This window comes from Esox lucius, chromosome 22 (genome assembly GCF_011004845.1).
Source record: "Esox lucius isolate fEsoLuc1 chromosome 22, fEsoLuc1.pri, whole genome shotgun sequence".
Lineage (NCBI taxonomy): Eukaryota > Metazoa > Chordata > Actinopteri > Esociformes > Esocidae > Esox > Esox lucius.
The window spans coordinates 17,176,268-17,197,620 of record NC_047590.1 but is presented as its reverse complement, the minus strand read 5'-3'; the positions used below and the strand labels follow the sequence as shown (position 1 = coordinate 17,197,620).

General features: G+C 44.6%; 1 protein-coding gene across 8 annotated transcripts in view; it reads right to left on the bottom strand.

Annotated features, from left to right (window-relative positions):
- LOC105023738 (lysine-specific demethylase 6A-like) overlaps positions 1-21,353 on the bottom strand; it is a 45,960-nt gene that overhangs the window by 8,998 nt on the left and 15,609 nt on the right. For 3 of the 8 annotated variants that reach the window (XM_010893157.5, XM_010893160.5, XM_010893161.5), the window contains exons 4-15: positions 11,000-11,049; positions 10,375-10,433; positions 7,049-7,169; positions 6,113-6,167; positions 5,301-5,335; positions 4,609-4,702; positions 4,305-4,530; positions 3,858-4,077; positions 2,306-2,440; positions 559-690; positions 365-445; positions 147-254 (exon numbers count right to left, since the gene is read on the bottom strand). In XM_010893157.5, coding sequence (XP_010891459.3) covers positions 147-254; positions 365-445; positions 559-690; positions 2,306-2,440; positions 3,858-4,077; positions 4,305-4,530; positions 4,609-4,702; positions 5,301-5,335; positions 6,113-6,167; positions 7,049-7,169; positions 10,375-10,433; positions 11,000-11,049 — 1,316 coding nt within the window. The remainder of the gene's footprint in view (positions 1-146; positions 255-364; positions 446-558; positions 691-2,305; positions 2,441-3,857; positions 4,078-4,304; positions 4,531-4,608; positions 4,703-5,300; positions 5,336-6,112; positions 6,168-7,048; positions 7,170-10,374; positions 10,434-10,999; positions 11,050-21,353) is intronic. The other 5 variants (XM_010893158.5, XM_010893165.5, XM_010893163.5 and 2 more) reach the window with 3 other exon arrangements.

Genomic DNA, 21,353 nt, shown 5'->3' with positions numbered 1-21,353 from the left:
ATCAGAACCATTACAAGAGATATAGAGTACAGCCAGTAGGGTGACATGATACAGTCCGGGGTACAACTGTGTGTGTGTGTGTGTGTCTAGGTGTGTCTAGGTGCGTGTGTGTCTAGGTGCGTGTGTGTCTAGGTGCGTGTGTGTACCTGCTGCTGGTGCTGCTGCATTAGGTTGAGTTGTGCCTCCAGCTGTTCTAACATCTGCAGCTGTGGGGGCTTCAGGCTGGCCCGGTTACTCCTCAACTGGTCCAGGAGCTGGGCACAAACAGGGAGGAGCCGGGGGTGAGTCGCGCGGATGGGGTGATTCACGTGGGGGGGCCGAGGACACATGGGGGTGGGGTGTGAGTGACGTTGGCGGCGCTCACCTGTAGTTTCTGTGGCGATAGGTACCAGTTGGGGACCGGCTGCTGTGCTGAGTTACTGGCCCAGGGATCCGTCTGACTCTGCTTTCAGGGAGGGATTGAGAGAGGGGGAATTAGGAGGAATTCGGCCTGGGAGTATGGAGACGCTCACACAATCGCAACGACTGAACCGAGCTGTCGGGACGCGGCAGGAGTACCTTGGCTGGGCTGGAAGCCCTCCTCCTCTTGGCTGGACTGGACTGGTCCTCCCCCGGGCCCACGGGGCCCACATGGGGGGGCAGAGCTGGGCCTGATCCCCCTCCCTCCAAGCCGTGCTGGGGCTTACACGCCTGCAGAGAGGGAGGACAGGGAGGAACAGGAGGAGGGAGAGTGAAGGGGTTGCGAGGGAGAACAGAACGAGCGTGTGTGCGCGTGTGTGTGTGTGCGCGGGGGATGCGAATGTAAAGGAGTGAGGGACAGTGCGGAGACAGGAAGAGGCCGGAGCGATGGCGAGGACAGAACAAATGACAGATGACAGGCAGGGATAGAGAGGCCAGGATGGACAGAGCAGGGAAATTCAGGGGGACGTGGTAAGGAGCAGAAGGCAACGTGAGGGATGGAGAGAGCGAGGTAGAAAACAGGGACAGGCGGTTTGAGACAAAAAGAACAGAAGCAAGAGACTGATGTTGGCACTTCAATACACATACAGAGCAGCACGCACGCGCACACAATCCCTGCAGCATTTTCAAACTACCAGCAGTAATACCCCCGGAGACGTTTCCGCGACAGCTACCGCGTGGAATCTCCACCACGTCACACTGTCAACCCTGCCACTCTGACTGAATTGCACCACCATCGTCAACGTCCACAGATGCTCGGCCATGTCGGCACGGATCATACCGCACCGTTGCGCTCTTTAAATGATATAATCAAATGGCGACTCTGAAGAACCACAGCCTTCTCAAAAACATGGACAAGGTGGTCAGTCAGCCAGGTTACCATGGGGACAGGTTGTCATGAATACGTGGAAGAAACAGCCCCCCCCCTCCCCCCCCCAAAAACAAACAACTGAAGACATTCTCGGTTTGTGTAGTGTGATATGCGGAGAATAACGCTGTACTCAATGATGACACACACACGAACACAGACACACTACAACTAATGTTGTCTAGAAATGACTGAGTTAATGAATTAGAACACTAGGGGGCGCTGCTATGTTTCGGCGGCAGCAGGGCACCTGAGGTCACTAGACAGGAAGAATGTCAACAAAATCAATGATGGAAACCTGGAACTATTCTACTGTGGCACAACCTCACTAATCACAAAATCTCATCCAACTGATGTGTGTTGTCATTTAACAACAGCTTGGAGCATGACACGTCCAAATACCGGATTTCAATAAATACACTAGACATTTACAAAAAAAAAAAATGAATGCGGAAAGTGCAATTGAAACATCAGAAAAATTTACCAGATTGGTTGTTTGGACGGTGATGCCATAACAGCAGACGGTGGTAGAAAGGTGGACAGTGAGGTTGGCCTGTGGCTGTGCCGGGGGGAGGGAGGGGAAGTGGGAGGGGCAACACTTCACCTGACCCCTCAGTCGTAATTGCCGCAAGCAGTTATAGCAAGAAACGATGACAACTCGTGTGTCAAGTTAAGCGGTTGCGCCGCGACACGATTTGTCTTCCCACGCGACACATCAAAATTTAAACCTGTTAAAACGACACAAACGACTGCATATTCCAGTCACTGTGATGTCGCCGGAATTTTCCCAGATTGAGGGCAGGAGTTGGCACTGGTTCTTGCGACTGCTGCGGAGCCTCTGTTGTTCTCTGGTCAGACTCAGAGGAATGTTCAGATGACGTGTTGCCCGTTGGCAGTGGGAGGGGGGGGGTGTTTGTAGAGGGTTGTGTGTGCGTGTGTGGGGGGAGGGGAGGGGGGGGGGCGTCTATCTGGTCTCACCTGCGGTGCAGTGTTCAGGCCACCCTGCCTGGAGGTAAGCTCTGCTGGGATAGGTAGACTCCAGGCCTCCTCAATAAGAGGGAGCATTTTACTTTTACTCTGTTGACTAGTGAGCTGGGGGTTACTCAACTGAGCCTATGGAATGGAAAACGCGTGAAAACAACATTTTAATGACTTGGAAAATGAGCCGTCCTGCGATCAAAATGTTAGCGTCTCCTGTGTGGCTGGCTGCTAGCTTGGCATGACAGGTTTCGGGGGTTGAATACGTTTGCCAGTTACGGTCTTTTAAGCTTTGTTGAGTGGTCAACCAAACATGGGAGACACGTTGGACCTTTCTGTAGGAGATCTGGGGATGAAATCTGAGGACCAGTCTCTGTAGTGAACATACTCTTAGCAGTCTGTCATAGGAAAACAGACTGGCCTTTCTGCAATCTCTACGTTCGATACAGGCCCGGTTTTACGCCAGTTTTGCTTGTCGGGAATTACATGTTTTTTGAGGGAATTACCCAACATTTACCTGTTGACTTGGCATGTTGCACTTTGAGTCTTAAAAATGAAAGCCAATACATTTTGTGGATGTAATTGCATTTTATAATTAGAAGAATTTAGAAGTGAGCTAGCATCTTTTGACAGTAGCATGGTTGCCTAGGCAACCAAATAAACATGCTCCGACATCTGCATAACAGTTGTGATTGGAGGACAGCAGTCAGGGTTATACAATCATGATCTAATAGTTTCCCTCAAGCTCGTTAATGACAGACTATTCATAAAGACTGGAGAAAGGCCATTCTCTGACACATGGCACAGAGGGGAATTTAATCTAAAGAGACTGGTACTCAGACAACTCGGAATGAATTTACACAACAAATAATCACAAGAAATCATTAAAACAAACCATCAAGTTGTCTTAATGACATGGAATTATGCTGAAATTACTGGTGACTGGAGCACGTTCCCTCCTTCATACATACAGATGAATGTGGGGTAGAGGGAAACATTTTGCATAGGTTCTTAAATCAAAAACGGACAAAACACATGGGGTATGGGAACTGGCGGAACCAGGTTCACAACCAGCTACAAGCTCCACTGGGCTAACACAGATTTGCGTTCTGGTTTTGCCAAAACTGATTCCGAAATCTATAGATGATAATAGGCAAGTTTGAGTACCCCAACAGCTCTCATCATTGGACTCCCCAGCGGTGAGGTTTTTAAGCGGCCCTTCAAAAATCCCACTCTTTTGCTCAGTCCGAAATCATCTCCTAACCCCTGGACATACATTTTCATTTTGAAAGCATAGGATGGGTCCAAGCAACATGGCGGAGTCTACCTAGCGAATCAGAGGACTAGACTCCATTCCCACATAGCTTACACCTGTTCAAATGATCTTAAGGTCTATTATCTTAAGCAACAAAACAAACAAACAGTGGTTGGCGGACACAGGAGTCGCTAACTGTCAAACCAGCAAGAAGCTAGGTTATTGATTTGGGACTGAACTTCCATCTCCCACGTCGCCCCGCCCGCCCCCCTACCCCATTGCTTCCCCTCTCCTCACCTGCAGGCATTTGATGCGCTGTGTGAGCGCGGCGGCGTTGGTGCATGACTTGCTGCGTGTGGCGTTGATGTAGCACTTGACGGCATCGTGCGGCTGACTGCAGGACTCGTAGAGCGTGCCCAGGTCCATCCAGGCGGCCGCATGGCCGTGGTCCAACTGCACGGCGCAGATGTAGGCCTGCAGCGCATCCATGGGCTGGTTCTGCTGCTGGTACAGGACACTGCCAGGGAGACAGGAGACGGTTAAAACGGACACCTGCAGGGCTTCTGTGGGACTGGTCCCCATAGGTCAGCATTACTCAGATTAAGTTGAGTTGGGCTATACAACGAGCACTCAAAAATCCCAAAAATGCCACACCCGCGGACAAACGCAATCCGTTCGGATGGGCTCAAGGCACAACAGTGGGGAGGAGACTGCAGAGCGACCGTTAGGTGATCAAATCCATACCCTATAGAACACCACGTGTCTGCACTGGCTTCAGATTTGTCAATGGACTGCCTGTAGGAGATGAAGGCGTCCTGGACCTTCCCGATACTGGAGTAGCACCTGCCGAGGTAGTACCAGGACTGTCCGGAGTTGGGGTCCGCCTCCAGTGACTTCTGCAGACACTGGATGGCATAGCTGTCCTTGTTGGCTCTGTCTCCAAGTTGCTCCACCGTGTGATGCATCCAGCCTGGTGACGGGATGTGACGACCGGTCAATGAGTGCCCCGTCATTTGTCATGAGGTGTGCGCGGGGAGGGGGTGCTTACCTAGCTGCTGGAGAGTAGTGGCCTTCACCTGTGCTGGGAGATTCTCCGTCTTCAGAAGGCTCTCGTATGCCTCCTTGGCAGCCCGGTATCTCTTCTGCAGAAATATTAGAGGTGGAGAAAGAGAAGGAAGGAAAGAGAGAGAAGGGAGGGTCATAAATGACACTGGCCATATTTGACAGTCACCTCTTTGGGTTCGTGCGGAGGTAGTGTCCCCGATCAGCACGGAGACCTCTTCCTCTCGCCAGACCCAGGGGCAGAAACCGTGCCGGCACTGACCCGGCAGCCCTGCGCCGCCGCTGCAGGCAGACAGACAACACGCTCCGACTACTAAGAGCATCCACTGCTTCAGCCGAGGCGCGGCTTAAAAGACGGGCTAGACCGGCATACTGGAGGTGGACTCCTGTTACTATGGAAACCCTGCGGAACTGGCCAACCGGGCGAGGGCGGGGGAGACCCATCAATTTCCCCGATGACGTGTCGCCATTCCTTCAGAACAAAAGGCTCCCTTGGCTCAACCAGCCAAGCCACCAAACACTTGTTAAACCACTAGCTAATTGGATACCACAGAAGAACCACTCAGGGTTAACAGTGTAGGCTACAACGGGAAACAGTGGGTTTTTGGATACTTATTCAAATGGCTACAGTACAAAATAAAACAATTCACTGAGAAGAGGAAAAAGTAAGAGGCTTACCTGGATCTCATACAAATGGGCGATGTGGAACTGAACTGTGGAAAAGAGGGGGGGGGGGCAAATTGTTGGCTTATTTAGAGAAATCCCGACATTCAGCAACAACAATCTGGTGAAAATGGCAGGTCTGTGGTAAAGACGGGACTGCGGTTAATCCGGTGTGTTGAGGTTAGCGCGGGGAACAAACGCGCTGCCCGGCGGTCAAATTCCCGTGGCGGCAGGTCTCCCATAGTGTCTGCTGAGTGAATGAGCCTAAACACGCTGACATAAGAGGTGAGACTGCCGTGTGTGTGTGTGTGTGTGTGTGTGTGTGTGTGTGCGCGCGCGTGCACGAGCCTGCTATAAAAGCCTGATGACAAACACTCCGGAGGGATGGTTATTGGGGTCTCCTTGGTAACGGATTCCAGGCAATAGCCAGGAAAGAGCGAGAAGCGTATGAAATAGTAATCACATCATGCAGTGTAAGGCATTCTAGATTCTAGCTAAGCACCGCTACACCAACATCCTGCTACCGCATCATCACAATCAATAGTTCTGCCGGCAAAACACACATGTTAGAGCCCGTCTTATGAACTGTATTCTGTAAATAAGTACGCATGAGGCCAGTGAACACTGCTTTAATGCATCAACGGACTAGAATCCCACACTTTATATAAGGGTACATCTCAGAGGTAATTTCTCCCATACATTCAGATTTTTCAGTGTCCAAAAAGCATCAAGCTAACGTGTTTAAACATGTTAATATACAGTACACACACACACACACACACACACACACTTCAAAATCCTGGGAAATTAGCTTTCACAGTACTTACTTTCAGCTTTGGACAAAGTGCAGGGGTTGGAGTCAATCAAAGCCAGCTGAAAATGCTGTCGACAGAAGAGAATACGGAGAGATTAACATCCGCCGATAGAAATGCGCAGAAAGAACAGTGTAACATGCCAAAGATCATTCCAGCAGTACGCATCAATGCCCACACACTGACTGACTCCTTCTCCCTGACACCCTCTGACAGACTCCGAGACAAGGAAATCAATTCTTCAACACTGCCGCTCCTTGCTCGCTTTCTGCAATGCAATTGCCAAGGAGAACGAGGGGAAAAGGGGCAGCATATGAAGAGGCTGAACGAAGTGCAAGTTCTTTGTACAGTTAAGACATCAGTCACACCATTCCAACTCCACACAAAACACTGTGGGACGACACAAAAGGCACATTTCAATCCTTAGGCAAAAAAGAAAGTTATGGGAGCATACGTTTCCACCTCCCCTAGACAGTATCGCTGCGTCTTGCAGCTATATTTTCATTCTGTGCTACAGTGGCACTTCTGCACTCGTGGGAAAATCATTGAACCACATCCCTGCATTCATCAACAAGCGTTCTATCAGTAGAGTGCTTTGATGAAAAACATAAGCAATCAGGAAATACATGGTCTTTTAAAATATAATATTTTGTTTTGCTTGGCTGCTAGCCAAATGGAGTTGCACTGCACTTAACAAGCACATTGCCGTTTTTTGCCAAATAGTCTGCATTTGTGTAAAACACAAAACTAGTTAAACACTACATCAAAATTCATGCAGAAAACCAAAAAGTTATATCACCTTAATATATGTTCTGTAATTGTGATTGTAATTAAATTACTTTGTCGTTTCGCATTTTCAAAATGCTAATTTGTGAAAGCTAACGCTGACCCTGCGTTCTAACCCAGTCCCTGTCAGAGTGATACAGCCCCAGGGAGCTGCGGGAGGCCTACCTTTAGGCTTGACTCATAGTCTGTGTTGACCTTGAACATGAGGCCGAGTCGCAGGTGGATCTCCTTTGCTCGGGAGAAACTAGGGTCAATGTAGAGCACCTCCTGGAACGCTTTAATCGCCCTGGAGGAGGTGGAGAAAAGGTGGAGAGATGAGATCGAGAGAAAAAGTGAGACAAGAGTGAGAGCGGGCATGTCAGAATGAGTACATGCTCTCTCAGTGAGAGAGGAGGAAGAAAAAGTCATCCTTCCCTAAGAGTAGTGCTGCAGACAGACCTGAACATAATTCAACTGGAAATGTCAACGGCTGCTTCCCTGCCGGCACCCTATTCACTATATAGAGCACTGCTTTCTGACAAGGGCCAAACTCTAAAGCACTTTACTATTAAGGGAATAGGTTGCCATTGGAGAAGCATAAAAACAACACTTCAGCGGATTCCTCTGCGTCACTCGACAACTGGTGACAGCAGTAGGTTCTAGAACGGCCTCGTCAAACATGGTCTGTATCTACACTAGCCTGTGTAGGAAAGCCTGCTAGACTGGGGCGTACAAGTTATTTTCATGTCATACTGACGGCTATGGTGGTTCATTCATAGAACTGGGGTTACACAAATAATCATTAACGTATAGTTTTCCAATGGTTAGAACTGTTATCACATCTATAATTGAAGGGATGGACTATCAGGACATGTTAAAAGGGGCTGCGGCAAAACGGCAACAGGAAGTAACACACAACTTCCTTTATACACACCATTAGTTGAAAGTCAACCATGAAGTTCTCAAACTTCCCAGTACCAATCTAGTATACAACCCTGTTTCCAAAAGTTGGGACACTGTAAAATGTGAAAAATAACAGATCATTTAGTCATTTAAACCCTACAGTCAATAGAAAAATGAAGCAGTACAAAGACAACATTAAATGATGAAACTGAGAAATATTATTGTTTCTTGAAAAATATAAGACCACTTTGAATTTGGTGCCAGCAACATTTGAAAAAAGCTGGGACAGGGGCAACAAGACGGGAAAAGCGGTGTAATGCAAAAAAAAAGGGGGCAAAAACAGGATTGGGTATAAAAAGAGCATCCCAGAGAGGATGAGTCTTTCAAAAGTAAAGATGGTGAGGGGTTCACCACTCTGTGAAAAGCCTTCTCAGGCATAGTGCAAGAATTTAACAATGTTTCACAACGTAAAATTGCTTTGGGTATATCATCTACGGTTAGGGGTGTAATTGTAGGCATAATTCACAGTTCGGTACGATATCGATACAGTGGAAAAAGCAGGGTTCAACATTAATGATGGCCTGCTGGCCTGGGGCTAGCTGCAAAAAGGAGCAATCTCCATGGCAAAATGCCTAACTTTACAGCAGAAACAAACATGTTTACATCCTGGTTAAAAAAATTGTTTGTATATATTGCTTATTTACCCGTTTCTAACAACTGTGACGGGGGGACATTTTAGCAAAATTAAAGTATGCGATATGTAGTGTATATTTTGTAAATTTCCTAAGGAAAAACAACCTGGGGTAAAATATAAATTAAAGGTACAAAACAGATTTTTTTATGCTACAGTTTATTTGCTTTGGAGAGGGTTTGTGTTATTAATCTGGGAGGTAATTCATGAACAGTTTTAGAGAATGGTTAATTGAGGGGGAGTACTTAGGTTATTGGGGAATGATGTTAAGTAAGTATTTTCAAATAATGTTAAAGTTGACAAGGATGAGATACTGGTGTGAAAAGATGATGTTATTGCAATACCTAAACATGTTTGTAGCATTACATAGAAAAATAACGCTTTGTGAGAATTGGAGCTTTGGAGATACAGCTTCGGAAAAAGTCTGTGGGGCCACTATACTAGAGATAAAAGCAGACAACTAATTCAGAGTTTGACAATATTCTTAGCCTTGCTAACGATTGCTTTGGATTCCAGTTTTCTAGCTTGAGACAGCTAGTCTAACAGGGGATGTCCATCTGCTTATTTGGCCTTACGCTTGATTTGCTCATCACTAGCCACTTGTGGGCGTCTACAGTTTTATGGGTGTGTTCAGAATTTCGGGATCTCATCATCTACGGTACATAAAATCTCGGAGAAATCTCTGTACGCAAGGGAAAAGGCCAAAAACCAATACTGGATGGCCATGATCTTTGGGCAAAAGACATGATTCTGCAGTGGAAATCCCTGCATGGGCTCCCAAACACTTCCGAAAACCACTGTCTGAACACAGTACATCGCTGCATCCACAAATGCAAGTTAAAACTCTACCATGCAAAGAAGAAACCATATATAAACAAGATCCAGAAACACCACTGCCTTCTCAGGGCACAAGCTCATTTAAGATTGATTGAGGCGAAGTAGAAAACGGACCTGTGATCTGGCAAATCAAAATCATATTTTTTTGGGGGGGAATCATGGACACAGTGTATTCCAGGCTAAAGAGGAGAGGGACCATCGGGCTTGTTATCAGCACACAGTTCAAAAGCCAACATCTGTGATGGTATGGGGGTGCATTAGTGCACATGGCATGGGAGACATATGAACGCACCATTAATGATGAACAATATATACAGGTTTTGGAGCAACATATGCTGCCATCCAGACTACATCTTTTTCAGGGAAGGCCTTGTTTATTTCAGCAAGACAATGCCAAACCACATTCTGCACGTATTACAATAGCATGGCTCCCTAGTAAAAGAGTCTGGGTGCTAAACTGGCCTGCCCCCAGTACAGACCTGTCAACCACCGAAAACATTTGGCGCATTATGAAACGAAACAAGACAAAGGACACCCCAATCTGTTGAGCAGCTCAAATCCTATATCAAGCAAGAATGAGAATACATTTCACTTTCAAAACTACACCAGTTGGTCTCAGTTCCCAAACGTTTACAGAGAAGAGGTGATGCAACACAGTGGTAAACATGCCCCTGTCAACTGTTTTGAAATGTGTTGCTAGCATCAAATTCAAAATGTTCATGTATTTTTCCAAAAACAAAAATTCTCAGTTTCAACATTTGATATGTTGTCTTTGTACTATTTTACAAAGCCTCCCAATGTTTTGGAAACAGGGTTCTCTTCTATGCACTACACACCACAGGCCTAAATCTTTCAGTAGAAATGTTTTCACCTTCAATTGTTGCAAAATGTTAATAACAGCAAATGACATCGCTTGATGGACCATGTCATCACCATTTTAAAATGTGTGTTAGGGAATTAGATGTGGAAAAAAATTGAAATGCATATTATTATTTTTTTAACAAGGCAGTCTCCTGAGAAAGGCTTTGTCGGTCCCTGGTACTGAAAAACCTTGAGAACGGCTGTTCTATAAAATACTTACCACTGAAACGCGTTGTAATGGAAGTAGACCATGCCCAGGCCATACAGGAAGGCAGCATTCTGAAAAAAATAGGCCACATCAAAAACACTCAATTAGATTCCCCCCAACATTCACACAAAAAACATTTAAGGTCTGCCCAGGAGCCGTTCCAGAAACCTAATTAACAAGGTAACTGGCTAACTGTTTTCATTAGTTATTATGAACCATTCATTTTAACAACCACCAACATTACTTTATCAATTACTAGAAATAACACTAACAGCTGCCGTCAAGGACACAGCCTTCTAAAAATAGAATCTCAAGGGAGGCCTACCAAAATGCTCAAATCTCCCACAGATTTCTCGATTTAACCAGAAACAGCACAGAAATTAGTCAAATCCAAAACCACAACCCACAGCTATCTTTCAGATAAAAACCTGAATCATAAACACACACACTTCCTGTGTCTGGTTGGTGGGCTGGTGTTTGTCTCCAGTGGGCGGTGTGAAATATATCAACCCATCCCTTCGCAGGTGGCCAACGATATTTACGAGAAAAATATTGTCTGTAGTGGAAGCAGTGGAGATATGACTACTATGGGAATACAACAACTAGGCAGAAGGTGAGTGCGCACGTGTGTACTCACCTTCCAGTAGTCCGACTGTAAACTGTAGTACCTCTGGTATGCTGATAATGCTGTGAAAGAGAGAGATTTATAATAAGACCATTGGAAAAGCTTTGTTTTCAGCAAAGCCAACTTGTGGCCAAGTTTGTCTGGAACTGAAATGGAATTTAGCCAAACTCATGTGGGGAACTCAGAAAAGAGTTCTTACCAGGGGAACAGGCAACAGGTTGAGTACAAAATACATTGTGAATGTAAGCTGCATCAATAACTATATTACCCATATCCATCTTTAGATGTAGTCATTCTCACTCATAACTATTTGCACATTTTCACATTGCTGTACATACACTATAAAAACTCAAAATGACAATGCTTTCAAACCCTGTGAGTAATATCTACTTAAAATTGTAGACTTTACATTTTATTTTGACAGTTGCCATTTAGTATAGCTTAGTGCCATTATTTTCCAATTGCTTTGGCAAAGTAAATGTTTCCCACGTCAATAAAGCTATTTCATTGAGATCAAGACCCAGCAGGAGAGACACAAAGAGACGTTTGTTTTTATATATAGACCTGAAAAACAAAAATACATGCTCCCTTGCCCTAATCTTAACTCTAAACCTAACCCTAATCTAAACCCAACCGTAACCTCAATAAAGTAAAATGTATGCCTACATTTTACCTAGATCTAATGCCAAACCCTAACCTAACCAACAACACCTGGACCTTAAAGAACCCCCAATTCTAATTAATCGTAAGTTTGTCCCGAAACCTAAACCCTGACTTTTGCCTCATGGGCAAACACGCACACCACAGACAGACACACCAACCCACCGACCCCCGCCCAGACAGAGACACCAACCCGCCCAGACAGAGACACCAACCCGCCCAGACAGAGACACCAACCCGCCCAGACAGAGACACCAACCCGCCCAGACAGAGACACCAACCCGCCCAGACAGAGACACCAACCCGCCCAGACAGAGAGAGACACACACACACACACACACAGGCAGCACGATATTGGAAATAACGGACATTGCGATATTTTGTTTTTCTGCTATATATATTGAGATATGAAGTCATCTTCACCAGATGACTTCAAAAGCTCCATTTGAGAATAATTATTCTGGAATGATTGGGATGATTGTGTAGGGAACTGCATCTTCATGGAAAATAAAAATGTAAAAACTGAAAATGACTTTTTACCTTTTGACTTATTTTGGGTAGTTTAATTTATTATATTAATCAACACGGTTTAGTTCACCATGGTTCTATTGTATTCATGTAATACAATATCAATTCAGGCTAAAGTCAATGATCTAAAATTATATTAATAATGCATGTTGCTTACCCTAAATTAAAGGGTCTCATTTGTGAATCAAGAGGTGTGGTGTCAATAAGGGATCCAGGAGATTACAGGAGACTTTATCTCAGTACTCCAACCAGGTTAAAACAGAGCATTCTCTACAGAGGAAGTTTCATTATCACAATAGGGAATTAATGTGAAAGACAAAATCAAAAAGTCAATTAACATTTTATTACATTACTAATTAAAACACAAATCTCCTTTTTGAAAATTGAAACATCTTTTAATTTGAACCATTACAAAAATGAAAAAGAGCATCTATTCACCAATCCTGAGTGGTTTACAAAAACAAAAGTGTTTATAAAACAAATTTGTAATAATAACCAATGAACTTAACATGAATAACAAACAGAATCATTATATTTCAAACTTTTGTTTTTAAAATAAACTTTTCTTAGCAACAATGCCAAAGGAAAACAGCGTTGATCATCAAAACTTTTTCAACTGTATAAAATCTCTCACAACTGTAGAATACTATAGTAAATCTAAATGATATTCCAATATAATAACTTGACTTTAAGCATGTATACATTGCTCACTAAAACTTTAAGGTTTTTGGCCAAAAATACCAGTCTATTCACCATTACAGGCTTGATACATGACCGTTGGCAAGTGACAATGTTGCTACTTGTACTGAAAAGCCTCTGAGGGGAAACTTGTAGCGGGAATGGATAGATACTTGCAGGCAAGCTTGGCGAGATGTGGAAAGCTTACTCTGTGTTTTCCACCATGCAAGTGGATCTTCCTCTTTGTCTATGGAAGGTGTTAGCAGGTAGTTGTTTAATTCTGCTTCCACAGCATCCTTGTGGGTCAGAGAGGAATCACCCTTTGCTGCAGCTCCGCGCGGTTTAAAGAAACCTCCCAAAGACTTCTTGGCTTTCTTTGCCTGGGACATATCTGCAACTTCAGGCTCCACATCAGTGTTGCTGCTTGACTCCTCCTCCTGGCATTGCATCATTTCTGATCCCACTCTGGCCTTGACTTCAGGCTTGTTGTCTTCAATGATGAAGTCCATTTTGAACACGGAGTCCAAATAAGAAGCCGCATCTAGCAGCTCCTGAGTAGCTTCATCTCTATATTTCTCGTTGATGTAGTGCAACATCGTTTTCAAGGTCTTGGTCAAGTGTGTCTCCCTCTTGTATTAGCAGCATTGAAGTGTTGCAGAGGTGAAGAACTGGCTTCACATGAGACACTAACATAGTCTTCTCCTGAGAGTGCATCTGTGAAGTCCAGCAGTGGGCCCAGTGACTAACTGACAGATTCCAGGACATCCATATCTTGCCAGGTTAGAATTAGATGCCGTGTCTTCCTGTCCTCAGACAGGACCGGAGTAATAGCCTTCTGCTGCTGATCATTTTCTGTCTGGAACCCCATCTTGTTTGGCATTCTGATATGAGGGAATGTGAAGGTAGATTGAGTTCCTTCTGGGCTCTTTCAAGAGCACTTCTAGCCTTCCAGCTGTGAGAGAAGTGACCCACCAGCTTCTTGCAGACACCTGCAGCACGGTCAATGCATCCATCCTTTTTCACTGCATTTTCTAAGAGAAAAAACAAAGACAAAATAAAGTACTTATTATACACTTATTACATTTACTATAATAATGGTAGATAAAGATTTTTGCAAATGATTACACAATTAGTTATTTACAGATAAAGAAAGCATGCTGAAACTAAATTGTATGTTTTAAAGACATTATTAAACACATTCCTTCTTATTTAACTTCCCATGAGTTTAGCACCATTTTACTTAATGATAACCCAAAATAAAGGGGCATTTAATATCATTGTTATTGCAAACAAATGAAACATTTTTAAAAAAAAGATAGCAGAGATATATAACATTAATGCCATAGGATATCAGCCCTGGCAGTCTGTATCCTTCATTCTTCCCCAGCCCCATCCTATACAATAAAAATATGAAACTTATGAAATGTGTTCTATTTCAGAACAGGTTGCTAGGTAATAATATCTAACAGAAATAGTATAGCAATAGCAACAGTAGGAAAATAGAATGCGCAATTGGGCATAACTTACCAACTGCAAGATGCAGTCAGTGGCCCGAGCACTGCAGTCTGGTCCACTTGTTGAGCTGCAGCCTTCACCATGTTCGCGGCATTGTCTGTTGTTATACAGACTAGACCTCTCATCTAGGCCCCAATCAGCTAAAGCTTCTCTCATCCTTGTTGCGATGTTCTCACCTGTATGATCCTCCGGGGAAAAAATGCAGTTTGCAAACAGCGACTTTTCAGGTGGAAGTCCCCATTAATAAAGTGTACGGTCAGACTTATGTAGGGCTCCGTTTTCCGGCTGGACCACAAGTCTGTTGTTGCTGTATATTATTCCACTTGTGACAGCGCTGTTTCAACTTGTCCCTTGCATTTCTCATACAACTCTGGGATTGCAACTTGTGAAAAATAGTTGCTTGATGGCATTACAACCGGATCCTGTTTTTAAAACCCTCTTTAGTAACCGTGTTAATTGGTACCATGTCTTGGGCGATGTGAAATGTTATTGAATCTGTGATTTCTCTCTGCTGTTAGGAACCTCTCTCGTATGTTGTAATACTGGCAAATGCATCCGAAATAGATTTTTTCTTTAGACGGCATTGAGATGCTTTGCACTCGTCATACGAAGATTTGTGGTGCCGCCTTAAATGATCGAACAAATGTCGCTCTTTGTGTTGTGGCAACAATTGCAAGGCACTCTCGACAAAGTACCTGTTTTTGGTCAACATCATCCTGTCTGTAGTCAAAATATTTCCATATAATTTACGATGCATTTCTTTTTGCAATCAAATTCTCAGCCTTTTTTGCCTGTTCCTCACTCATAATTTCATCACGCGCAAGCAGAGCCTGCATGTCAACCACGCGCAGCAACAAACGCAGTGTTTAAAATAATTATAATTAACTGTATCCAATAACCCATAAATCTGAGTAAATTACATTGAATCAGACCGATATATAATGCTAGATTTCTATTTGAAAAAATATATTGTAGACTGCTATGTTTACCTTACTAAATCACACATTCTGTGATGTGACTATTGCAGATGCGTACATCGCAATGTCGATGCTGAAACGATATATGGTGCAGAGAGAGTGACACACACACACACACAGGTATGTTTGTTTTTGTGAAATGTGGGGACCAGAAAAACTAAATTCCATGCTCCCTTGCCCTAACCTTAACCTCAATAAAGTAACATTTATGGCTAAACTTTACCTAGATGTAATGGCTAACCTTAACCCTAAACTTAACCAACAACACCTGGACCTTAAAGAAACCCCAATTCTAAGTCTACAGTTAATTATAAGTTTGACCCTAAAACTTAACCCTGAGCCAGAAAATGACTTTTGAAATGTAGGGACATGAAAAATGTCCCCACAAGTCACCTTGTTCAGGTTTTAGTATAGTTGTGGGGACAAAATGTCCTGACAAGTCACACACACACACACACACAGAGACACAGAGACACAGAGACACAGAGACACAGAGAGACAGAGAGACAGAGACACAGAGACACAGAGACACAGAGAGACAGAGAGACAGAGAGACAGATTGTCGTTTATTGTATTTAAACCGCAAGATGAAACCAGTACTAGTAAATACCTCCCCAAAAGCTGAAAAATAACAATCCAATTGATAGTTTTCATGTGTTGTCACAGCATATGGGAACGCCCACTTGTCAGGCAAAACACATTGTCCTATTGCCCACCATAGACAAACTTTTACTGGTAATACATTCACTAGTTATACTTATACTAAATCCCAGATGGTTGGGGTTCCATTGGATGCGCTACATGCATATACACTGAACAAAATTATAAAAGCAACACTTTTGTTGCCCCCATTTATCATGAGCTTAACTCAAAGATCTAGGACTTTCTCTATGTACACAAAAGGCATATTTCTCTCAAATATTGTTCACAAATCTGTCTAAATCAGTGTTAGTGAGCACTTCTTTGCCGAGATAATCCATCCACCTCACAGGTGTGGCACATCAAGATGCTGATTAGACAGTTTGATTATTGCACAGGTGTGCCTTAGGCTGGCCACAATAAAAGGCCACTAAAATGTGCAGTTCCATCACACAGCACAATGCCAGCCTAAGCTCATCTGCATGCTCGTTGTCCTCATCGGGGTCTCAACCTGAATGCAGTTCGTCGTCGTAACCGACTTGAGTGGGCAAATGCTCTCATTCAATGGCGTCTGGCACTTTGGAGAGGTGTTCTCTTCACGGATGAATCCCGGTTTTCACTGTACAGGGCAGATGGCCCAGCATGTATGGTGTCGTGTGGGTGAGTGGTTTGCTGATGTCAACGTTGTGGATCGAGTGGCCCATGGTGGCGGTAGGGTTATGGTATGGGCAGCCGTGTAATATGGACAATGTACACAGGTACATTTTAGTGATGGCATTTTGAATGCACAGAGATACCGCGACCAAATCCTGAGGACCATTGTTGTGGCATTCATCCAAAACCATCACCTCATGTTGCAACATGATAATGCACAGCCCAATTGTTGCAAGGATCTGTACACAATTTGTGGAAGCTGAAAACATCCCAGTTCTTCCATTGCCATCATACTCACCGGACATGTCACCGACTGAGCATGTTTGGGATGCTCTGGATCGGCATATATGACAGCGTGTTCCAGGTCCAGCCAATATCCAGCAACTTCGCACAGCCATTGAAGAGGAGTGGACCAAAATCCCACAGGCCACAATCAACAACCTGATCAACTCAATGCGAAAGAGATGTGTTGCACTGCGTGAGGCAAATGGTGGTCACACCAGATACTGACCATTTTCGGACCCCCACGGACCCCCCACAATACAGTGAAACAGCACATTTTATAGTGGCCTTTTATTGTGGCCAGCATAAGGCACACATGTGCAATAATCATGCTGTCTAATCAGCATGATATTTCACACCTGTAAACACTTTAGTGTTAGCTAAACTAATAAGTTAATACAGAAAATAAACACACCAATCCAACCTTCTCCACAGCAACCCAGGCTGTCAATGGTGGGCAATTTAACAGTAGGAATGGTTTACTTGACATTGGGAAAACATGTATATTATTCCCTGTACATTATTGACAAGATTGTGTTATACTGGCTGCACTACGCTACACTGACCACCCATAGAACCAACGGTAATTGAGGTAAATTAGCACTCAACGTCACATTGACAATGACATTTCTTCTTCACCTCCCAAACAACTGCATTATTGACCCACCCTGATCAAATGTACCGACAGCTGTCTGTACTTTGGTACGCTTTCATTTTGATAGCAGTGTCAGGGGATAGATTCTCCAGAAGGTATGTAAACACCCCCAAAGTTCAGCTCCGGCAGGGATGTCGCAGTTTTTAGCAATGAAAGTAACGCAGCGGGTGCCGTACATGGGTCACAAGTGCCTAAGACATGCAGTGTGTGTTGGCATACATTCGTTTTTCATGTTTTGTGAGGCGTTCTTAACACTCATGGGCTGTAACAGTAGACACTTTGACCAGTTTGTACACTAGCTCCACAGAATTCCCAGTGTTAGTGAATTCCCGCCATGTTTAAATAATGTTTTGCCCGCCAGGCTTTCAGACCGATCATGTGACTAAAAACTATGAATAAAAGCACTAGCCTCGCTCTGTAAACAATTAAAAACGGACTCCCGTACAGTACTGAAGACTGAAACAAAAACCGACACAGCAATAGCCAAGCAACACCCTCCAAGTCACCAGTGCTCTTCAGTAACAGTGGCTTGTACAGTACTCTCTGTGCTGGCTTGATGCAATCGCCAATCCCAAATTTGGCCCTGCAAGGGGTGAACTCCCTACCCTTCAGCTTCTTATTTAATGCCTTAACACAACCCCTACACAACACCTTCCCGGTCACCTCAAAACCTCCCAAATCAAGTGGTGCCGTCGTATCCTCATACCATGGAACATGTCCCTGGATGGGGCATCAATGCTGGGTGCCTGCTCATACACTCCGTACCCCTCCAGGAAGGCCCAGTCTTTTGCCGACAGGGCTGTCTACAGCTTCCCAGAGGCTGGCCAGTAAGACAAACTGACCTGGACCACAGATGCACAGCCACCTGACCCCTAAAGAAAATGCAGGATAAACTGTAGACGGAAAGCAGCAGCCCTGCTAGCAAGGTGTTCAAGACCACGTCCCCCCTCCTCTTTATGCAAGTACAGTACACTTTGCAAAATCCAATAGTATCCATCCCAGGAAAAATTAACCAGGACTGCCGGGATTCTCCCTAGGGAGGCATGCCTGCCGATGCCACAGATCAGGGGCAAACACTTTATTCATTATTATTAATAATAATGCAAATAATGCGTCTTCTATATGACAACCTTGGTAAAAACCACCTCCACCTCCTCAGCCAGCCAGCCCCCCCCCCCCTTGCCAGTTCCCCCTTGCCCAGGTTCCTACATGTAATACACAACTTTAATCCCCAATTGACCTTCGATAAAGTTACAGCACCAAATTAATGAACAAGCAGACGCAAACAGTCAAATTATTTTCGATTGTTCAGCACAATCAAAAGATCAGCAGCACAGGCTGAGAGAAAAGCCTGTGGGGTTCCTACCAAAAGGCAAACCTCTTCTAACCTATTCCTAATGCAATGTAAACACATCACAATAGCAATGGCATACAACGTACCTGACAGAAAGCACCCCTATCTGATCCCCGAATAAACCTGAGAGGAATAACTCAAGCCACCTGATCATAACCATGAAAATAGAGCTGAACCCAAGAGTGCACCAAAAATACTGGTGTTCAACCTGATCAAACGCCTTCACCTATACAACAGAAATCAAACCAGCATCCAAAAAAATCCAGAATAAGAAATATTCTCTGACCAACCTGCCGGGAACACAGCAGGACTGGCCCCATGTATCATCTACCCATCACCTCCCTAAGCCTGTTGGCCAAAGCCTCAGACAATATCTTAATCAGTAGCCGGTAAAGCCAACAGCCTCCAGTCCTTCACCTCTCCAGGGTCACACTTCTTAGGCAAGAAAGAGAGGACAGCCCTACAACAGCTTAGCAGAAGCAACCCTATGGCCAAACTATGGTTAACAACCACCAGCCAGTCCTCACCCATCAGAGCCCAAACTGGCATGACACTGCATTATCCTCCGTGTACTCACACAGGTAGAGTTCAGCATAGGGCCCCACTGCCCTTGTCACATTCTCGGTGGAGCCAGTGAGCTCCATCCAGTAACCAAGCAAAGACAAGGGACAATGTGTTTGGGTCCATTCTTTTTGTCCAAACTCAAGAACATTTTCGACAAGGCATCCATTTCTATATCCCACCAATGCCTCCAGGGGTCTAATACCCAGTTGTCCAGGCAGCACGTTGACCCTCGAGGGCCTGAGTATGTCCCTGGTTTCCTGTAGTCTCACCCAAATTCTGGAGTTCCACAACAGCATTCACTAGGCCCTTCATTGACTGAGTAATTTCCCATAGAGACATTGAAAGTATATTGATTACTGTTGAATTAGAACTGTGCCTATTACCCACCATCTCTCTCTCTCTCAAAGAAAAGACAAAAACACTTTTCAAAGTGGGAATCACTCAACAATGCTGTACCGATGTGCCAGTCAGCACTATTGGGTTTAACCTAACTAATATACACAACCCAGCAGGTACCAAGCAATGGCCAGAGAATCCCAGGGGGCTCACACCAGACACACACTAGAGAATGAAACCTGTCCCACCTAGACAGAGAGATGAGTTGTCCCTTACATGAGCCCATGTGTACCGAGGGAAAAACACTCCACCCAACTGCCACCACAGGGGCAATACACATTAATCAGACAGTGACGTTCTCATAAACTTGAACCACCTCCTCAACCTCTTAAGACAAAGGCGAAAATGCTAGGACATGATAGCCACACCCCAACTAGCTATACTCCTATGACACGCTGTCACCCCACCCACTCCTGTTGCCACATAACCTTGTTGTCCTTATCACTACGTGTTTCATGTATAAACAATAAAAATACCTTTACTTTCCAATAATTCATACAGCACAGGTATTTTCTTATTGTGCAGTGCCACGTTTACGTTCAATTAAGAAATCCTAAATCCCCTCACGATTGAAAACACAAACCAGAGAATTAAAGAAAAATGGGTTGAAATCACTGCAACAGACCCTCCATTTCCTTGAGAACGCAACTCACCCGCTACTCTTGTGAGAGCTTCAAAGCAGGCGATCGAGGCTAGTAAACCCTGCCCACATCAGCCCTGCAAACGTCCATGAATAAAACAGAGCCCAAAAACTGTTCAAGGTCAGGAGGGAAAAAGATCAGTGTAAATACCCTGCATATACTCCTTCCCCTTGGTCACCTTCAGAAACTGCTGCACCCCATCAATACCACCCCATCCCACTGCTCCCGCTGTTTCGCTGAGACTCATCTGATGACTCACAGTCCCGGTCATCACCGGAGTAATCTTCCTCACCCCTCTCTGACACCGTTTAACAACTTCCTTTTCTCAACGGTCCTTTTAGAAGCAGAACCCTCACCACCATTGAGGTATTTGCCCTTAAACGGATAATTCATCCTCCTTAGACTCAGATGGCTCGCTCCTCATTTTCCCTGTGCGCAACGGATGTGCTGGAGCTCCCTCACTTTTGTACACCATCACCAGCCACTACTTCGTCTTTTTCCTGTGACCCCCGTCCCTTGTCAGACGCATCTTCCATCTCACTTCCTACTCCTGACCCACGATCAGCCTCATTGCCTGGCGGAGGAGCAGCGTCTGTCCTCGAACAAGACCTAGCAGGGTGCTCTCCATGCACATCACCTGGACACAACCATACCGAATGTCCCAATCTACCACACACAAAACCTTTCATGGTCTCAATGAATACGAAAATTGAGTAGTCAAAACTATCAATCCTCAACTTAAATAGAAGACGACATTCCTGTGTCCTTCAAAATCATAAACAATTGTCTCCTAAAGGAAACATTTAGCAAAGGAGCCTTACAG